Below are 17,227 nucleotides of genomic sequence, written 5' to 3'. Positions count from 1 at the left end.
GAGAGAGAGAGAGAGAGAGAGACTGAGAAAAAGATACCTTAACCAGGCCACTAACAACACCTTTAATTACACAGAGAAAACAACAGTAATTATAGCCCCTGTCAGCACCCTGGGCTGGCAGCTCTCCAGGCAGTCACCACCCTACGGTGGCGAGGCCATTACTCCTTGTTTAACCACTCTAGGTTTCAAAATGATTGAAAGACAGATTCCTTCCCTTGGCAAGCACTTCCCTCTGATGAATGACTGAAGAACCAGGACAAGTCCCCTAAAGTCCTCCAGGTCTGTAAGTGATGGAGGAAGTCCCACCCCTTTGCGGTCTCTGGGCAGACTGAGGATGTAAATTCTATAAGGCGATTGACTTTTTTTTTTTTTTTCTTGTTTGGTCTTACTGTTGTAGTCTCGCTGCTTAAAACAGGCCTCAGCACAGGACGAACTTAATAAAGCACAATCCAGAGAGTAACGATGAATGCATTGGCTTAGGAGCCTGGAAGAGGTGGGGGGATGTTCCCAAGGTAGGTGGCCCCAGGGAAAGGCTCCCTGAGTTCTGAGTGTCCTGGGGTCAGGTATTGAATAGGAGATTGAGTGGCCCTGTAAGATGGGACCCGCTTCTGCAGTTCAGTGCTGGCAAGGCCTGCTTGTTACCGGCGGCTATGGCCTGGTGTCTTGCGGCATAGCAGAGCAGCGCATGGGACAACGGAAGCATTGGCTTCCATTAAATTCTGAGGTCCTCATTGGAGCTGTCAAGTCACCTGACCCTTAGCAGAATGGCTGCTGTAGGGATGGGACCCCTCCAGGTGTGTTTTATTCTGACTCATTCCTGCAAAGCAGGAAGAGGATCCAATACAGAGAGACCCTGACCTATGATCCTCATCAATAAGAGGAAGCCTGGGAGTAGCTGGCCTCAGATGCCAGGGCTTTTGAAGTGTAGATGTCTTTCCCCAAGGTAAACTATCAAACCAGGCTGTCTACATCAAGGGGTAAATGCTTGTGACCGAGCCAGAGCTAGGGGAACTGTCACACCCTGGCCAGCTTCCCGGAGTGGGGAGATGCTCCTGGGTGCCAATCACCTCCTCTGTGTAGTAGATTTATGAGATTCTGATAAGGGTTGCGAGAGGAGAGGACGCAGTGTGGAATAAGGCAATTAAGACAGCAGTGACCAGTCTGGGAGACCTTGAGAAGAAGGTCATAGAGAAGGGCTGTCCTAGGTTAGCCCTTTGAGATCAGGGCTAACCTGATCCAGACTAGAGGAGGATGGGAAGGAATGGTCCCCGGATGAACCTTTCCTCACGAAGGCTGCTGTGGCTGTGGCTGTGGCACAGTAGTGCCTTAGCGATCCCTCCTGGGCTTACCATGCAGGTCCTCCTCTCCTAGTGTCCAGAGAGAAGAACGTGCGATCTGTGACTCGAAGCTGGCCCTGCCCAGGCGTCTCCTCATCTTTGCTCTTCTCCTAACTGGCAAAATAGGAGGGTCTAAAATTGCCAGTCCCGGGCTTGTCTGCCCAGATGACGAACCAAACATCACTGACTTTGGTCTCAGGTGGACCCACGGAGATGTCAGGAATGGACACCCTTCTCACAGCAGCAGCCAGCACCCACACAATGAAACCTGTGCTGTACTTGGTGCCCTGAGTATAGGAGACCGCTTGATCTATTTTGGCCCCATTACACTGATGAGTCTGAAGACTGTGAAGGCTGAAGAAACTATGGAAGAAGGCAGAGCTATGGAACAACATCTGACTGACTGAATGCTTGTCTGTCTCTTCTGAGGAAGAAATAACCTCACCTTAAATGCTGCTCTTTATTGCCGTAGAACTGAAGCTGGAGGTAGGAGGCAGATATATATCTCACCCAGTAGAGTGCAGAGTAAAAATATCCAATGGCCTTGTGAGTGTGTTGAAATAAATTAATTCCAGTATTCAAATTAAGCTTCCCAACTGGCCTCTGGCCTTTCAAAAGCCAACAACAGACTTCAGTGACAACGGAACTCTGGCAATTACGATGAGAATATAAATGAATGTGATTTAAATACCAGAGGCATGATAATTTTGGAAATGGCTAAATAAACCTAATAATCTCATTCCTGCAATGTTCAATTATGGTATTTTAATTAAAACCTCCTAAGGAGAAGGGTGGCTAGACACAGCCTACCTTAATTATCTTCGTACTTAGTAACTGGTCTCAAATAGAGGGAAAGAAAAAGAGAGTGGAGGAAAAGTCTCTGTTTCCAGGCAGATAAGTATATTTATTTTTGAATAGCAGAAGGGACAGTTTATGGAGTGGCTATCGGATCCAGCATTGTTTAGGGGCAGCTGAAAAAAGGAGATTTGTTCTTTACGATTGGAAGGTAAGATTGATATCTTTATGGAAAGATATTTCATGTTCAAGGCCACAGGTCTGAGGCGGACGGACAAATCAATGGGCTCAAAGACATTCAAAGGGAAGAGATAATTGATCCAGGAGGTCAAATAGTTAACCAATAGCCATAAATTATGAATAATGACAGCTAGGAACTCTCTGAGATTAGGATACCAGGAAAGAAACAACACACACCACACCCATACACACACACCCACACCCACACCCATACACACACGCATGCACGCACACACTAAACCTTAGGATATAAACTCCCAAATAAGCCCTTTAAATGAAGATGAGAAAAAAAATGAAAACTCACAAACCACATGACATGTTCTTCTCTAATGTATTACACACTTTGATAAAATCCTGATGTGTACCAAGGGACAAACAGATGAAACACGGCCTGTGGGTCCCTCAGCCCTCAGGCTCTAGAAACAAAAGACGCTAACAGAGAAATCCTTCAGTGGTCACCAAAGGAAGCCCAGTAGGCAGGCTGTACCACACAGAAGACACTGTGATAAAAGATAAAGTGGAGATGTGTCCCACCCCCTACACCTGTTTAAAGAAACTCTCAATTGCTTCCCCCAAAGGAGGAAATAAACGTCTTAAACGGGAAGGGTACAGCTGATGGGAGATGCGTTTCTCTGAGTGCATTGCTAACAGAGCTCTGGTTAGCTGGAGAGATAGCGTGTGCCTATCTCTGCAGCTTCTGAGGGGCGAGAGGAGGCCAGGCTCAGGACGGCTGGATTTAATTCAAGGGCACTATCAGGGACTTGGGCAGGCAGGGCCTCCCATTTAGGTGAGATAATGTCTTTCCTATCTCCTGAAGCTGCCTTTGGGGAAGGTTTAGCAACCACTGAAGGGCCGGGGAGTTTTTCTCCTGCAGCTTTGACAGGCACCTCAGGGGAAGGCAGGAGAGACTCATTGTGCTCCATGCCCCTGTTGCTCCTTCAGGAGTCACCAGTAGAGTGGTGATCTGCATCTTTCTGAAGTTCTTGTCCCTCACAGAAGTCCCCTCAATACCAGCCGCTTTACTCAGATGCCTGGCAGGCAGGGCTCTGGCCTGGGTTGGGTGGACCTGTAACCTCTACAGTGGTGCATGAAGGCAGTGAGGACCTAGGACAGCCCTTCTGTGTGACCTTCTCCTCAGGGCTTCCCAGACTGGTCACTGCTGCTCTAATTGCCTTTGTTCCACACTGCCTCCTCTAGCATCCCTCACACGGAGGAGGTGAGACGTGAGGTTTGCACCTCTTGTATCTCACGCGTCCGTCATGGAAGTGTTCATTCCTCAGAGGGGCTCACCAGATCCCCCGAGCACTGTAACTATCTTTAACCTTTCCAAAGCACCCGCCTTCCCAGAACATTCTATGTTTTAATCCTTGGGTACCTGACACAAAGGGGAAATCCCTCTGTATTACTGACCGGAGAGAGGGCGAGATTTGTAGCACGTTGATGCTGTTGAGAATTTGGGTGAAGTTCTCACATCCTCAAAAGACATCTGTCTATGTGTTAGAAATTGCAAGGGCCATCACATGCAATGGGCTTGGGTGCTTTAATCAGGGAAGGGAGTAAGGATGTTCTATCCCTATATTTAGCTAAAGAGACTGTTGCTGGATCTAGGCTTTCCAAAGGGCTGTGGTTCTGGTACTAGCATTTCTAGGAGCGGGGGTCAGGCAGCCTCATTCTCTTGGGGCTTGGATTCTGACTGCTGTTGGACAGGCGCTGTCTGGGCAGTGTACTGACAAGAGGAGGCACCTTCCACAACAGAGGAGCACCACGGTCACCTGCCATCTTGCTCTCAGAGCCCACCTGTCATGTAGTGTTTTTACATCCTCTCTAATTAGTTTGCCTCGGTAGCTCTTGGATGGCTCCTGCACTCTGTAATTATTTCTTTCACTGGCACTTATGCCGATATTGCACCCTTTGCCTGATAATTACTGTAATTATAGTCACTGTATTTGATTTTTGGTGCCTGTGTGATAAACGGTTTTATTGTATGTGTTTGATGGGAAGTGGTTTCTAAGTGGGCGTCTACAGGAAGTTATTGAGGTACTACTCGGAGATGTGTTAAAAATGCTTTTGGAGAATAAATAACGGGATGATGTAATAATGTGACGAGGAGAGAGCAGGGCAGGGACGGGCGGGGCATGATGAATTCAAGACCTGAATGAGTCACACACCCAAGCTGTACTCCTGACCACTGTGGGGCCTAGCAACACACACTGAGTCTGTCAAACCCTCGGAGCCACAGTGGTTGTTTTTGTTGTCATTTGTTTCTCCTCAACTCGACACAAGCTAGAGTTGGCTGGGAAGAGAGATGCTCAACTGAGAAAATGCCTTCATCAGATTGGGCTGTAAGGAAGTCTAGAGGGCATTTTCCTAAAGATTGATAGGCAGGCGGTCGTGGGTTGTAGAAGAAAGCAGGCGGAGCAAGCTACGGGGAGCAAGCCAGTGAGCAGCGCTCCTCCAGGGTTTCTGCTTCAGCTCCTGCCTTGAGTTCCTGTCCTGACTTCCCTCAGCGACTGAGTAAGCTGTAAGATGAGACAAAGCCTCTGCTGCTTCTGCCCTTCTTCTTATCACAGCAGAAGAAAGCAAACAGAGGAGAAGGGGGAGTGGGCGACAGCCAAGGAGAGAAACACTAGGTGGGCTCCTTGGGTGCTTGGGCTGCCGAGCCCTTTAGAGACCACTGCATTCCAGTCCGGGGTTGGGCTCTCGGAAAGCTATTTGAGTGAGTGTGTGTGTGTGTGTGTGTGTGTGTGTGTGTGTGTGTGTGCATGTGTGCACATGTGTGAGTGTGCATGTGAGTGTGTGCATATGAGTGTGTGTGCATGTTTTCCCTTCCCCCAAATCTCAGGACTTGTCTCCACCTCTTTGCCCCAAGAAGAGTCAGAAGAAGCAAACAAAACTTAGGATCTGGCTTAAAAGCTCTGCCCTCTGGGACGATCTTGGGTCACTCGGTCACCTCTCACTCCTGCAGACTTGAGCTGTCCTGTTAGCACATCTGCATGGTCGAGTTCTGAGTCCTCTGTAGGCAATCTGGGTCCCTACTGTGTGCTAGTCACCCACAGATCCATGTGCTTGCTCAGCACAATCTGCGGGCCTACTAAGCTGCAACAGCCAACCTCCACTTACCGCTGTCTTGCTAAGCGTTACGCTAAGTGCTGTACAGATGTCGTTTTACCCGATCTGCCCACCCATCCTCTTAGCTGTAGTGTAGCATTATCTCTATTTCAGGTGAATGGTAACTTGCCAAAGTCACACTTCAGTAAGGGAGGCTAGGACTTCTAGCTAGACAGGCTTAGTCTACAGCCTGTATCATCCCGCTTCCATTTCTACAAGCATTTGGGTGACAGAAGGGTTGCAGTCCATGCTAAAACACTTCCATTGTACCTGTGTTCTGATGACTCGCTGTTCATCAATGAGGTTCCCTAGCACCAGGTGGCTACGGGGCTCAACACAGAGTGATTTGTGAGGTCTCCCTTTCTTTCGCATCTTCTGTTCTAGATGTCAACGGCTTCTTTCTTTGAACTCCTTGCAGAATGCAAGTTCTCCAACCCCGTACTGTATACCTCAGCTGACTATGAGATTCCTTTTATATCAAACTCTGGGAGGGGTATGACCAGGACCCAGGGTCGTGGTACACAGGGCTGATGGGTATGTGGATTTTAGCCTAGGAAGGGGAGAGCAGGTAGGGCTGGCTCACCTGGACACACATACTCCTTCTTCTGCACGTCTGCTACACTGAAGCCTCTCAGGTGCACGGGCGCCATGCAGAGGGTGAACTGGCCAATGGTCCGCCGCTGTCGCAGCCAGTCTGAGAGCCAGGCCAAGTGACAATCACAGTACAGGTGGTTGGAGTGGAGACGCCTTGGAGAAGGAGAGAGAGAGATGCCATTACACAGAGAATCGAGTGGGCCAGACCTCTGGTGCCTGTGTCCCAAGCATGATAATACTTATCATGAGCCTGTGGCAGCATTCATGACCCCTACGCATAGGGGAAAAAAAACCAACAAAACCAACCAACCAAACAAACAAAACCAGAAGCCTTGGTGCTTTTATTACTATGCCACTAAGATGTTCATGTATAGGCCACAGTCAATGGGTAGCCTGGAGGTTCTGAGCGATTTCCGTGTCTTAATAGTCATTCTGCCCTTCTCCTGTCAAGCACACATCAGCACAGAGGCGTGGGAGAATGACTTCACCTCGGGGTGATGACAGAGAATGACATCATACATCCGAGTGTGAGTCAAAGGTCAGACAGGGTCACCCTGATACACTGGAGTGTAGGACTTACAGCTGGTCTAAACGGAGTTCTGTTTCTCCTTCTGTCTGCGCTCCAGGCTCCTCCATTGCCTTTTAAGGGTCCTTCATAGTCCCACAGCATGAAATGTGGGGAGCTCTAAGCCAGTGCTAATTGTGAACATGAGGCAGGGTGAGGAGGCACAGAGAGAAGTGTTTTCTGGGGGAAGGCTCTTCCCTCTGCCTCCTGTGAAATAAGGTGTTGCTCTGATCAGGCTCTTGGAATCCTTAAGACTCTCTCCCAGGAGCCTGTCTCCTCCTTGTCGGGTTCTATTTTACCTGGAGGTTACCTACTCTGGCTGATCTTGATGGCTCTGGAAAGATTTCCTAACTACTTCTAGACAGAATAGTTCTTCTTCAGTGGGAGCTGTGACTCTAGAGCAGTTCCTTGCTCCGGTGAGTAAGATTCCCTAGACACCAGCCCGGTCCACTTCTGAGGGGAATTCTGTCTGGTTAAGTGACCTGAACTTCCCCCTATGAGCTGGGAGGCAAATTAGGGCTACTCAGGAGCTTCTTCAGAGGAACCTCCTTAAAGGCTTTTTGTCAGCCTTTCTCACTTCCACATCCCCTACAGGTGTCAGAATTGGTGGTGCATGAGTTTTAGTAGCACGAGAGCACACGGAGACTCATGGCAAATTTCAAATGGGTAATCCTGGCCGAGCTAATCAGCCGGCTGTTATCTTGGGGGCTGTCGAGAGCCTCTTGTCAAGCTCATTAATACAGCGTGGCATCCCAGAGGAGTGGCTTGAATCATGTCTGCACTATAATGAGAGAACTGAAGGGCCCTTGACCGCATCCCACTTAGCACAAGGTTAGCATTGCCAAACACTAGCCAAGTGTACCTAACTTAGGACGGCGCTGGCTGAGCTTTCTGTCACCAATGGGCACGGGCTCCCAGCAGGCCAGCTCTACCGGGGCTGCTCCAAACCCCATCATTTCAGGGGCATTAAATGAACCCCGAACCTAGATAAAATGGATTCTTTTTTTTTGCTAAAAATTTCTGTAGATATTAAGTACCTCTCGTATTTCAGAGTAAGTCGGACATACTTTGAGAAGCTCTGAGGCCCCAGACATAGGAACTATAAAGTCCTAACATACTTCCCCTTTAGTTTCCAAGACTAAACCTTCTGAGCTAATCCAAGCATGACCTTCCCTTCGCCTGAGTTTCCAACATCATAAAACACTTGGGAAGGGCGCTGTGGTCAAAGTCCCAAGCCAGTGGGAAAGACCTCAGTTAGAGGAGGGTAGGCAAGACCTTTGCTTGCTAACGAGCATGGTCACTTTGTACCAAGAGCGCATTTCCTAAACAGTGGGGAAGGGATGAGAGAATCTCAAGCAGCCCCTATCAGGTAGCAACGGGTACCTAGGCAAATACAGTGGTTCTGTGAGGGAAGGGCGGAGCCCAGGGCAGGCTGCAGGGTAGTGTAGGCTGAGGGGAGGGGATTCTATTTTGTGCCAGGAGACTCAGCCACTTAGTCAACCTGCCTTTCATGCTTGCCCTGTTTGATAGTAACGAAATGATGTTGTGACAACAGGGAAGACTTTGAGAAAAGTGTGGGTCTCCAAGGTGGCTGAGTCATAAGTTCCCATTAAGGTACAATTGAAGGTGAGAGTTTAGCAGGATGAGAATGAGCTTTAGGAACGTCAGGGCTTCAGTCAGATGCTTCATTTCTGGGTTAACCAAAAAGTTGGAAGCTTCTGTCTGGAAGACGGGGTTAGGTACACTCTTTCTCAGCCCCAGCCAGTCAGCCCCAAATGACTGCTCTTCTCAGTCTTGCTATTTATAGCTGTCTCTGTCCCTCTGGCCATCTTCCTGCCGCTTTCTCCCTTCCAAAGTGGGATCGCAGAAAAGCAGTGACCTCAGCTGATACAGAAGCCGAATGGAGTCTCAATCAGAAAACCCAGGGCAGGGGACAGACTCGGCTCCCTATGCCAGGAATACTACTGACCGGAAATGACGGCAAGATCAAACTAGACGGATTCTTTCAAGTCACCTTTTCTTCACGCCACGCTTGGAAGACAGGGTGAAGCAACACCGTGCCAGATACCCAGTGCACTTGGTTGTTTGTCCATATACCTGGGCGTGCGAAGCCTGAGTGTATGGTGTGCGTGCATATGAGTGTGGAAATGTGGGCTGCATGTGCTGGGAGCGCATGTGGAGGCCAGCGTATAGCCTGGAATGTCACTCCTTGCTTTCCGAAGAGACAGGGTCTAGCTGCCCCACATTCTTCCAGGGGTTCTCCTGTCTCTACCTCTCCTCTTACCCTAGAAAACCAGAATTACAGACCAGATGTGTACTCTCATATGCTGGCTTACTAAATACGATTTTTAAAAAATTATCACGAGCATCGTGAAACTCAGCATGGAAATTGCTTAAACGTGGTTCGGATCCTTCGAGTGAGAAGGGGAATTACTGAATTACTTTCCACAACTTTAAGTTGTGATGGTGATGGCATCAGGGATCCTGGACCAAGTGGAAGGTCTGGTCTCTTCTTGCTCTGCTCGCCTGGCCCTGCGTTCTGTTTTTTATCCCCCTGGGGGACCTGAGCTCGGATGTCAGGTTACGTAATGCTGACATTGGTTCCAGCTTTCTTCTGCAGCCACTTCACCCTAGGCCTCAGTGTTACCAGCCATCAAATGGGAAGGACTGCTCTGTGGGCTGAAGTAACTCACAGGGAGTGTCTCACACAAGGCCTGGTGCACAGCAACCAAGGAAGAAATATCTGCTGTTATTGTAAATCCCAACAGAGTAGATTTCAGAATCTTTCCAAACTATGGCGCTGCCCGTATGCAGCTGCTGCCGCCACCTATGGAGACGTAAAAACAGCCGGGTGGCCAGAGTTTCTACGCGCTGTTCTATGATCTTTTGAGAATGGACAAACCATATTCCACACGGATGAGGCCTCCTCTGTGGAGCAGAAGACGAATGAATACAAATGCCAATCTACAAAAGGTGCCTTTTAGCCACAGATGCCAAATTAAATTTCCAGCAAATCCTTTTAGAGAGGGTCAGTGCTCGTTTTCCCATATAACGTGGCGTTCTGAATTCTATGTAAAAGCTTTCCTTTGGAAATCCCATTTATGACTTCCTTCCTCTCTCCCCCTCCCCTCTTTCTCCAACACCAGTCACCCACCCCCAACGCTTTAATTACAGTGAAGGGGGATTAGTCAGTTCGTCCCCAGGGAGTTCCATACAGAGCCATCTCTGAATAAAACGAAGGAGAAAATGGCAGCCAGGTGGGGAGCGAAGAGAACAGACAAGATTGATTGATTGGAACTTGTCAGATGGATATTTGGGACCACAGAGGAAAAAAAAATCACAACAGAAATGAGATAAGACTCCTTACTCACTTCCCTCCTCAACATGTTTGAGTAGGCACTCAGGAGCCCAGGCTAGATACCCAGGAGCCCCAGGCTAGACCTTCCCCAGCTATCCTTGCTCTGGACCTGTCCTTGCTCTGTCACTATTGTTTTAAGACTAAAAATGACTCAGAGGGACGCCTGACTCAGGGGATGTGTCAGGAGGTGCTGCAAGGCTGAGTTGTACAGTGAGAATCTCTGGATACCCACACTCTCGGGAGAGCAGACCCCGTATCCTGAGGTTCACTTTTGACTTCCTGTTTCAGACCCTGGGTTTTTCACACTTCCTCAGCTCAGTCATGGTTTGCTCAGAAGACCAACTGGCATTTCCTTAAAATTCAGTTAATGCACTGCTCCATTTTCACTGGGAATGGAAAAACGATACCAGTTCCTAAGTGTGCTGTCATCTGAGGGTATCCCACAAGAATCTGGGGAGCAGGGATGGAGACTGGTCTCGGATGATCATTATTGATAATAACACTTCCGTGCACATCCCGCATTTCATAGTGTACCCCCACAGGGAATCCAACGTAAGTGTTATTATTCTTTTTTTTTTTTTTTTTTTTTTTTTCCGGGCTGGGGACCGAACCCAGGACCTTGCGCTTCCTAGGCAAGCGCCTACCACTGAGCCAAATCCCCAACCCGTAAGTGTTATTATTAAGTATTACTAAGTCCCTGACCCAAAGCACAGAAAGAGGAAGATCATATCGTAAGTAGTGGAGCCTGCAATGTAAGCTTAGATCTGCCCGCTTTCCTCTTATTTTATCATTTCTTCTTATATCATCATCATCATCATTATTAGTGTTTTCTTAGAATCTGTTCCTTGGTCTTTGTTTCATTTTCATCAAGAGATAAGCTCGCTCTCTTAGGAGTGCAGTGCCTTTGAAAGTACAAGAGCGGATGTCTCTCTGCCAACAGACTAAGGTCTTCACCTCAGGGGCCTAGGGTGGGTCCTCGGACCCGGTCTGTGGAAAAATTCCAGATGGTTCTGAGCCACTGAACTGGGAAGCAGTGCTTAGAGGATTTTTCATTCTCTTGGCTTTTTATGTTGCCTGAGGAACCAGGATGAGCTTGCAGTGGTCAGCTCGGATTCCGAGATAATTGTGTGGTGACAATATATAATGTCATCTATTGTGCGATGATAACATATAATGCCGTCTACCAGGAGCTGGGCACTGGATGTGCTTAGTTGCATGTGCTCTCCACCACCAGCCCTATTTATAGAGGAAGGAAAAGAGGGCACAAAGCCAATTAAGGGCAGAGGGCACCTCAGTTCCTTGCTTTGGTCCTAAATGTACTTGGCTAAAAGCCGTCGGGGGCTGGTTCTCCCTTTGTTCTGTGATTCGGACACTCTCGGAGATAAGAACGCGGGGCGGGAACCTCTTTGGAAAAGCCAACCCGGGTTCTACTGCAGCATAAACCTACAAGTGGGTTTCCGGCTGAAGGCAGAGTGAGTGACCCACATAATCAGAGTCATGGGCTTGCTTCTGCAGCATACAACCTGGAGGGTGAAGCTTATCCAAGGTATTAAAAGATAAAGCGCTAAGTTCGTGTATTCTAATATCTGGATGTTGCTCAGAGAGCAGAGGAATGTAGCAGGTGGCACTTTGGTGGGACAGGAAAAGGACAACGATGACTCCTCCATTCCCAGAAGGGGAGTAAGTGCCACTGTCATATTATGACAGAACCGCCAGTTGGGCAAGCATGAGTATGACAGAACCCCCATTGGGGTACAGCGTGAGTATGACAGAACCCCTAGTTGGGTACAGCATGAGTATGACAGAACCCCCAGTGGGGTACAGCATGAGTATGACAGAACCCCTAGTGGGGTACGGCCTGAGTGGAGTCAACTCGGGTCTCACCAGCTAAGTTTTCTGTGTTCTTTGGCACCAGAAAGCTAACACATTTCCCATCAAACAACAAACACAGTCCAGGAAGACTTCCCACAGTGTAGAGACGACGAGAAATGCTTTCTCCCAGCATAGATCGGCAGCTAAGAAGCAGGGAGGAACCATGACTCTGCCCTGCGCCTGCCTTCACACGCCAAGTCCCCCACCTGCTTTAGGACTTTGGATATGGGAACTGTGTGCCCGTGCCCAGCCCAGGAGGCAGATGAGGAGGAAGCAGTCATTACTCACAGGGTCCGGATCTTCGGCATGTGGTTGAAGCTGGTGACCAGGATACGGCTGATGTTGTTGTTGTTAAGGGTGCTGCAGAGACAGAGGAGAACATTATGAATGAGGGGGCCTTGGGGTGTGGGGGAGGAGCACATGAGGCTGTTAAAAAAATAAAAAGCCAACAGGTAAGAACCAGAACAGCCAAGTATCTAGAGACAAGTGGGAATTCTGCAGACAATGGGGAATCCATAAGTCCCGTTATTCATGTGGGTTCCCCTACTGTCCGTTCCATGAGTAATAAATCCATGGCTTAATCTTGCTATGTGTAGGGATGCTCATTACAACATCTTTTTTTTTTTAAAAGAATTATTTATTTATTATATAGAAGTACACTATAGCTGTCTTCAGACACACCAGAAGGAGGCATCAGATCTCATTACAGATGACTGTGAGCCACCAGGTGGTTGCTGGGAGTTGAACTTGGGACCTCTGGAAGAGCATTCAGTGCTCTTAACCACTGAGCCATCTCTCCAGCCCCCTCATTACAACATCTTTAATCCTTTTCATTTCCAAAGGTTCTTTGTGTCTTGAATCGTGTGTATGGATGCATACGTGGGTATAGGTGCATGCGTGTTGGTGCCCACACAGATCAGAGGCATCAGATACCCCTGCAACTGCCTGGCATGGGCGCTGAGAAAGGAACCTCGGTCCTCACCAAGAGCAGCACACGCAAAGAATGGCTGAGCCATCTCTCCAGCCACCTTTAATTCTTACGGGGACAAGTCAGTTACATGCGACTGTTCTCTCTCAGGGAGAGGGAAGCTCTGCTCTTTACGGTTGCTAGTGCAGAATCCCCAAAGGAGATGTAACACTCTTGTTACAGATGGTGAGGTGAGCTGCAGCCCGGCAAGGCAAGCTTTCCAGCTCTGCCGTGCTCAGCACTGCAGGTGGGATCTGACCAAGCCCTCTCCCGCTCCACCCTTCTCTGTTCAGCACACGCACTGCCCGTACACGGTGCTACGTCAATCAGTATTTTCCAGCTCTATCTCATCTTAGGACAGAGCTAACTCTCCTGCCAGTGCTCTCCCTGACCTCGGATGGAGTTCCCACAGGGCAGTGTTAGAACCCGCTAGTCCCTTTGCTGGAGGAAAGACAGAGAGAAAGATGTGAGCTGTACAAATGGATCTACCAAAATGAAGCTGCTGAAGAACTGAAGTCAGGATCGAAGAAAGCACTGCCTCAGTTTACCCGATAAGAAGGCCCATTCTGAAGGGAAGAGGAATGTGGTAGTGAGGGAAAGCTCTTTGCAGAGGCTTCTGCAGTCCGGGTCGGTGACTACACATCAGAGGGGTGGCAATGCCTGGGAAGGCCAGGCCTCATTCTCTGTCTCTGTCCCCACCCCTGCTTTCTTTGCATTCCAAAGAGCAAGAACTGGATCTGGCCTTCCAGGCTGCACTTCATGCTGCCCACTTGCTCCTGGGCCTCTCTTTTCTCTGATTTCTTTTCCCTGAGACAAACCCCATGCCACTCTCTTCTCATTAACTCTGTTTCTCTTATTCTCCTCTAGGCCACCATTGGTCTTCAATAGTGAGGCCATTGCTACTCAAAAAGTCTGTGCTGTGGGCTCGTGGTAAATCCTTAAAGCTCTTTCTCTGCAAGCTATAGATTCAGGACATGTCGTATGTGCTCAGTAAATACAGATCATCAATTTACTGACCATGTTGGAGAGAATCTAGTCCTATCCTGGAGTGTTCTATTCCTCATTTCAACCTTCCAAAGAGAAAAGGTGCTACATCCAGACACTGTCACCCCATGCTCCAACATTACTTCTCCAGCTACAGATTACTTCTCCAGCCCTTGTGACCTTAGTCCTAAGTAGGGTTCCAGTGACCACATCTGCCACACAAATACTTTCCTCAAATGCCCTGGTCTCTCCATTACTTACTTGGCCAACAGCAGGAATGCTGGGGTGGGGACACACAGAGGGAAAGAGACTAGTTCTCGTCCCCGCAACCCTCTGACACTCACCATATGCATCGTGTGTCTTGTACTATGTTAGGCATTCAGTAGGGATGCACACAGCCACTTAGCACCACGTGTGTGTGTGTGTGTGTGTGTGTGTGTGTGTGTGTGTGGTCTGTCTGCCCACCCACCCAGGAAGCCATTGGGGTTTAATCATGCAACAATAAATAGAAATCCACCACCCCCATTACACTGGGTTGCCACTCTCTTCTACACCAGGAAAGGAAGCCTCCAGGAGAGAAGCGAAGCTGGCACCTTTCCAGTCACCTCAGAATTTCAGGCTCTAGACTCAGGGGAAGCATCATGTGCAAGGCAGCACATACAAAGCACAAAGCCAGGAAGGAAGTAGGTGAGCGCTGGGTTCAGATCCCACCTACAGAGCTTAGCAGCTACAGCAGAATAGAAAAGCCACCTTGTCTGCCTGTGGCTAGGTTTGCAGAATGACTACCAACCAGAACTCTGAGCAACCCCTTCGCTATTTACAAGAAGGCTCGACAGGCCTAGGCAGCTACCATCAGATGGCGTTCACAGTCGCCCTCACCACTTGGCTGCACACACGGGGCAGCCACACTCAGGCTTCAGTTGGAAGAGTATGCAGCAGTAGCCCAGCCGCAATGACTTATTAACGTATTACTACACTGATATTTAAATGCGAGCTGTAATGAGAGCTATAAAACATTTACGATAATAGCAATTATTCCAGAGCTCAAATGACTAAACACAGTATTCACACTTTCGTGATTTGCTGCTTGAGTCTGGCTGGCCCAGGGATGTCAGAAGGTTGCTAACCTCGTAGACACTCTGATTGCTCTGGAAGCCGCGGTTGCTGTTTTGCTAAGAAACACAGATTCCTTTTGATTTCTGGTCTTGGCAGCTTTGGCCCAGGGAGGGAGCACCGCACTCTGGCTGGCTCTTAGGTCCTGCCTAAGAAGCTGGCATTCAATGGGAGAGTTGGCATGAGGTCCCCAGTGCAGAGGGGCAGAACTGGTGAACAGGGCCCCCAAAGGCAGAGCCCTCGTTAAGAGTCTGGCTCTGCCGTTTATAGCCTACGTCACTGTGGATAACTTTCAGAATCTCATTACTTTTCTCCTTTGCAACACAGGAGTGATAATTAATGATCTCACAGAGCACGAGTCTCTTATATAGGGGTAGGCTCTAGGTTGTGGCTCTCTATCCTCCATTCCTCTCATCAGGGGGTGGAAAGGGGACTCGGTTGGTAAAGTGTGGGCCTTGTACTCATGAGACGCTGAGAATACGCCTAGAACTCATACCGATTCCTCTTCCTACCCGGTAAAGCGAGAGGCGGTGTCAAGACTTAAATCCAAGCAAGTCTGGTCTCGGGAATGAGATGGGTATAGACTTCCAGTTGCTGCCGTAACAGATGACCATGACTTTGGTGGCTTGAATTTACTCTCCTACAGTTTGGAGGTCCTAAATCTAAAGTAGGTCCAGGAGAGCGCACTTCTTGGGAGTCTTTGGGGGTGGAGGTTTGTTTTCTCGATATTGTAACTTGAAGGGGAGTCTACATTCCTTGGTCCATGCTCCCTTCTTAGGATCTCACTGTGACTGTCTCCTCCCCCTTTTAAGGAACCTGGTGATTACAATTACAACGTCTCTCTACCCACAAGATCTTTAATTTGGTCTCATTTTTCAAGGGCCCCTAGTGTGAGACCCACAGATTTGTGAGATGAGGATGCTGGTATCTATGGGACTTGGTTATTTAGCCAACCACGAATACCACAAAATAAAGTAAACAAAGCACTTAGTACAGGGGAGGGGCAGAGTTGGTTTTTGATGATCGTTGCAACTGTGAGGTCAGGGAATGAGGAGCCCCACTTTGGAGATGAGCAGTCAGAGGCTAAGGAAGGCTGAGGGTCCCGTGTGGACAGCACACTGCTGTTGGTGAATTCTGGACTGGCTGTTCTTCCTTCCCATTCTCGGTTCCCTGACACACCCATTGCCCTCTGCTCGTAGGCGAGCTTGCCACTGCGTCCAGTCCTTATCTGTCCTCACATCTACTCTGGACCCAAAGCTAGGAGATCTGCGCCACCCTCCTGTCACCTCATGTCTTATAAGTCTTAGCAGCAGAAAACAAAAGGCTCTCTCTCTGCCAGTAACCCTGTTCCACTTCCTCACAGTTGGTTGACCTGTTCTGTGCTACAACGACCTTGTCAACCTCATGCATTTACCTCCATTCCCCCCTGAGAGACCACGCTGGGACTACCTTCAGCCCCTTTAGTCTGCTCTTGGAAGCTATGTGGAGAATACAATCTTCTCCCAAATTATCCAGGTAAGATGGGAGGTTTTTCTCCAAGTAAGTACTACTAATTCAGCATTTTGCTTTCAAACCTGGGGCTAAGCTTATTCTGTTAATTTCTTTTTTTATGTGGATGGGTGGTTTGTCTGCGCGCCTGGTGTCTGTGGAGAGCAGAAGAAGGCACTAGACCCCCCTGGAGGTGGAGTTAGACATGGTTGTAAGTTACCATATGGGTAGGGATAGAACCCGGGCCCGTGGAAAGAGGAGCCAGCATTCTTATCCACCAGCCCATCCTTTCCCAGATAGGATTCTGCTCATTTCAGGGTGATCTGATCTCCTCCATTTTCAACCACCCCAAAGGACAGTTGGTTCTGAAATGACACACCAACCTGAAGCCTACTGGAAACACCTCTCTTCCTCACAGGGCTGAGGTGACAGTCCACCCCCTCCCATGTCTCTTTTATAAATGTTGTCTTCAGAGCTGAGGCCTGAACACCAGCCCACTGGTCCTTAGGCTCTGTCATACTTGGAGCACAGCCATCTAATTAAAAGTGACCAATACCACACTTGCCTATGGATCTTGTGATTGTGAGCATTCCCAGGGGCAGCTGCTCTCCCAGCCTCTACATGGCAGATCACTACTGTCTGTAACTCTAGTTCTAGGGAACCTGACATTCTCTTCTGGCTGCTATAGGTGCCAGGGATGCATGCATGCATACATACATACATACATACATACATACATACATACATGTTTGTGTGTGTATATGTGTGTGTGTATATATATATATAAATATATATATATATATATA

General features: G+C 48.6%; 1 protein-coding gene across 1 annotated transcript in view; it reads right to left on the bottom strand.

The window, feature by feature from the left end:
• The window catches only part of Slit3 (slit guidance ligand 3), a 588,206-nt gene that overhangs the window by 127,447 nt on the left and 443,532 nt on the right, over positions 1–17,227 (bottom strand). Inside the window, exons 7-8 of the mRNA XM_032913200.1 lie at positions 12,158–12,229; positions 6,064–6,227 (exon numbers count right to left, since the gene is read on the bottom strand). Of these exons, the coding sequence (XP_032769091.1) occupies positions 6,064–6,227; positions 12,158–12,229 (236 nt within the window). The remainder of the gene's footprint in view (positions 1–6,063; positions 6,228–12,157; positions 12,230–17,227) is intronic.

This window comes from Rattus rattus, chromosome 9 (assembly GCF_011064425.1).
Source record: "Rattus rattus isolate New Zealand chromosome 9, Rrattus_CSIRO_v1, whole genome shotgun sequence".
Lineage (NCBI taxonomy): Eukaryota > Metazoa > Chordata > Mammalia > Rodentia > Muridae > Rattus > Rattus rattus.
Note: the sequence above shows the minus strand (reverse complement) of the source record. Positions and strands in the feature narration are given on the sequence as shown.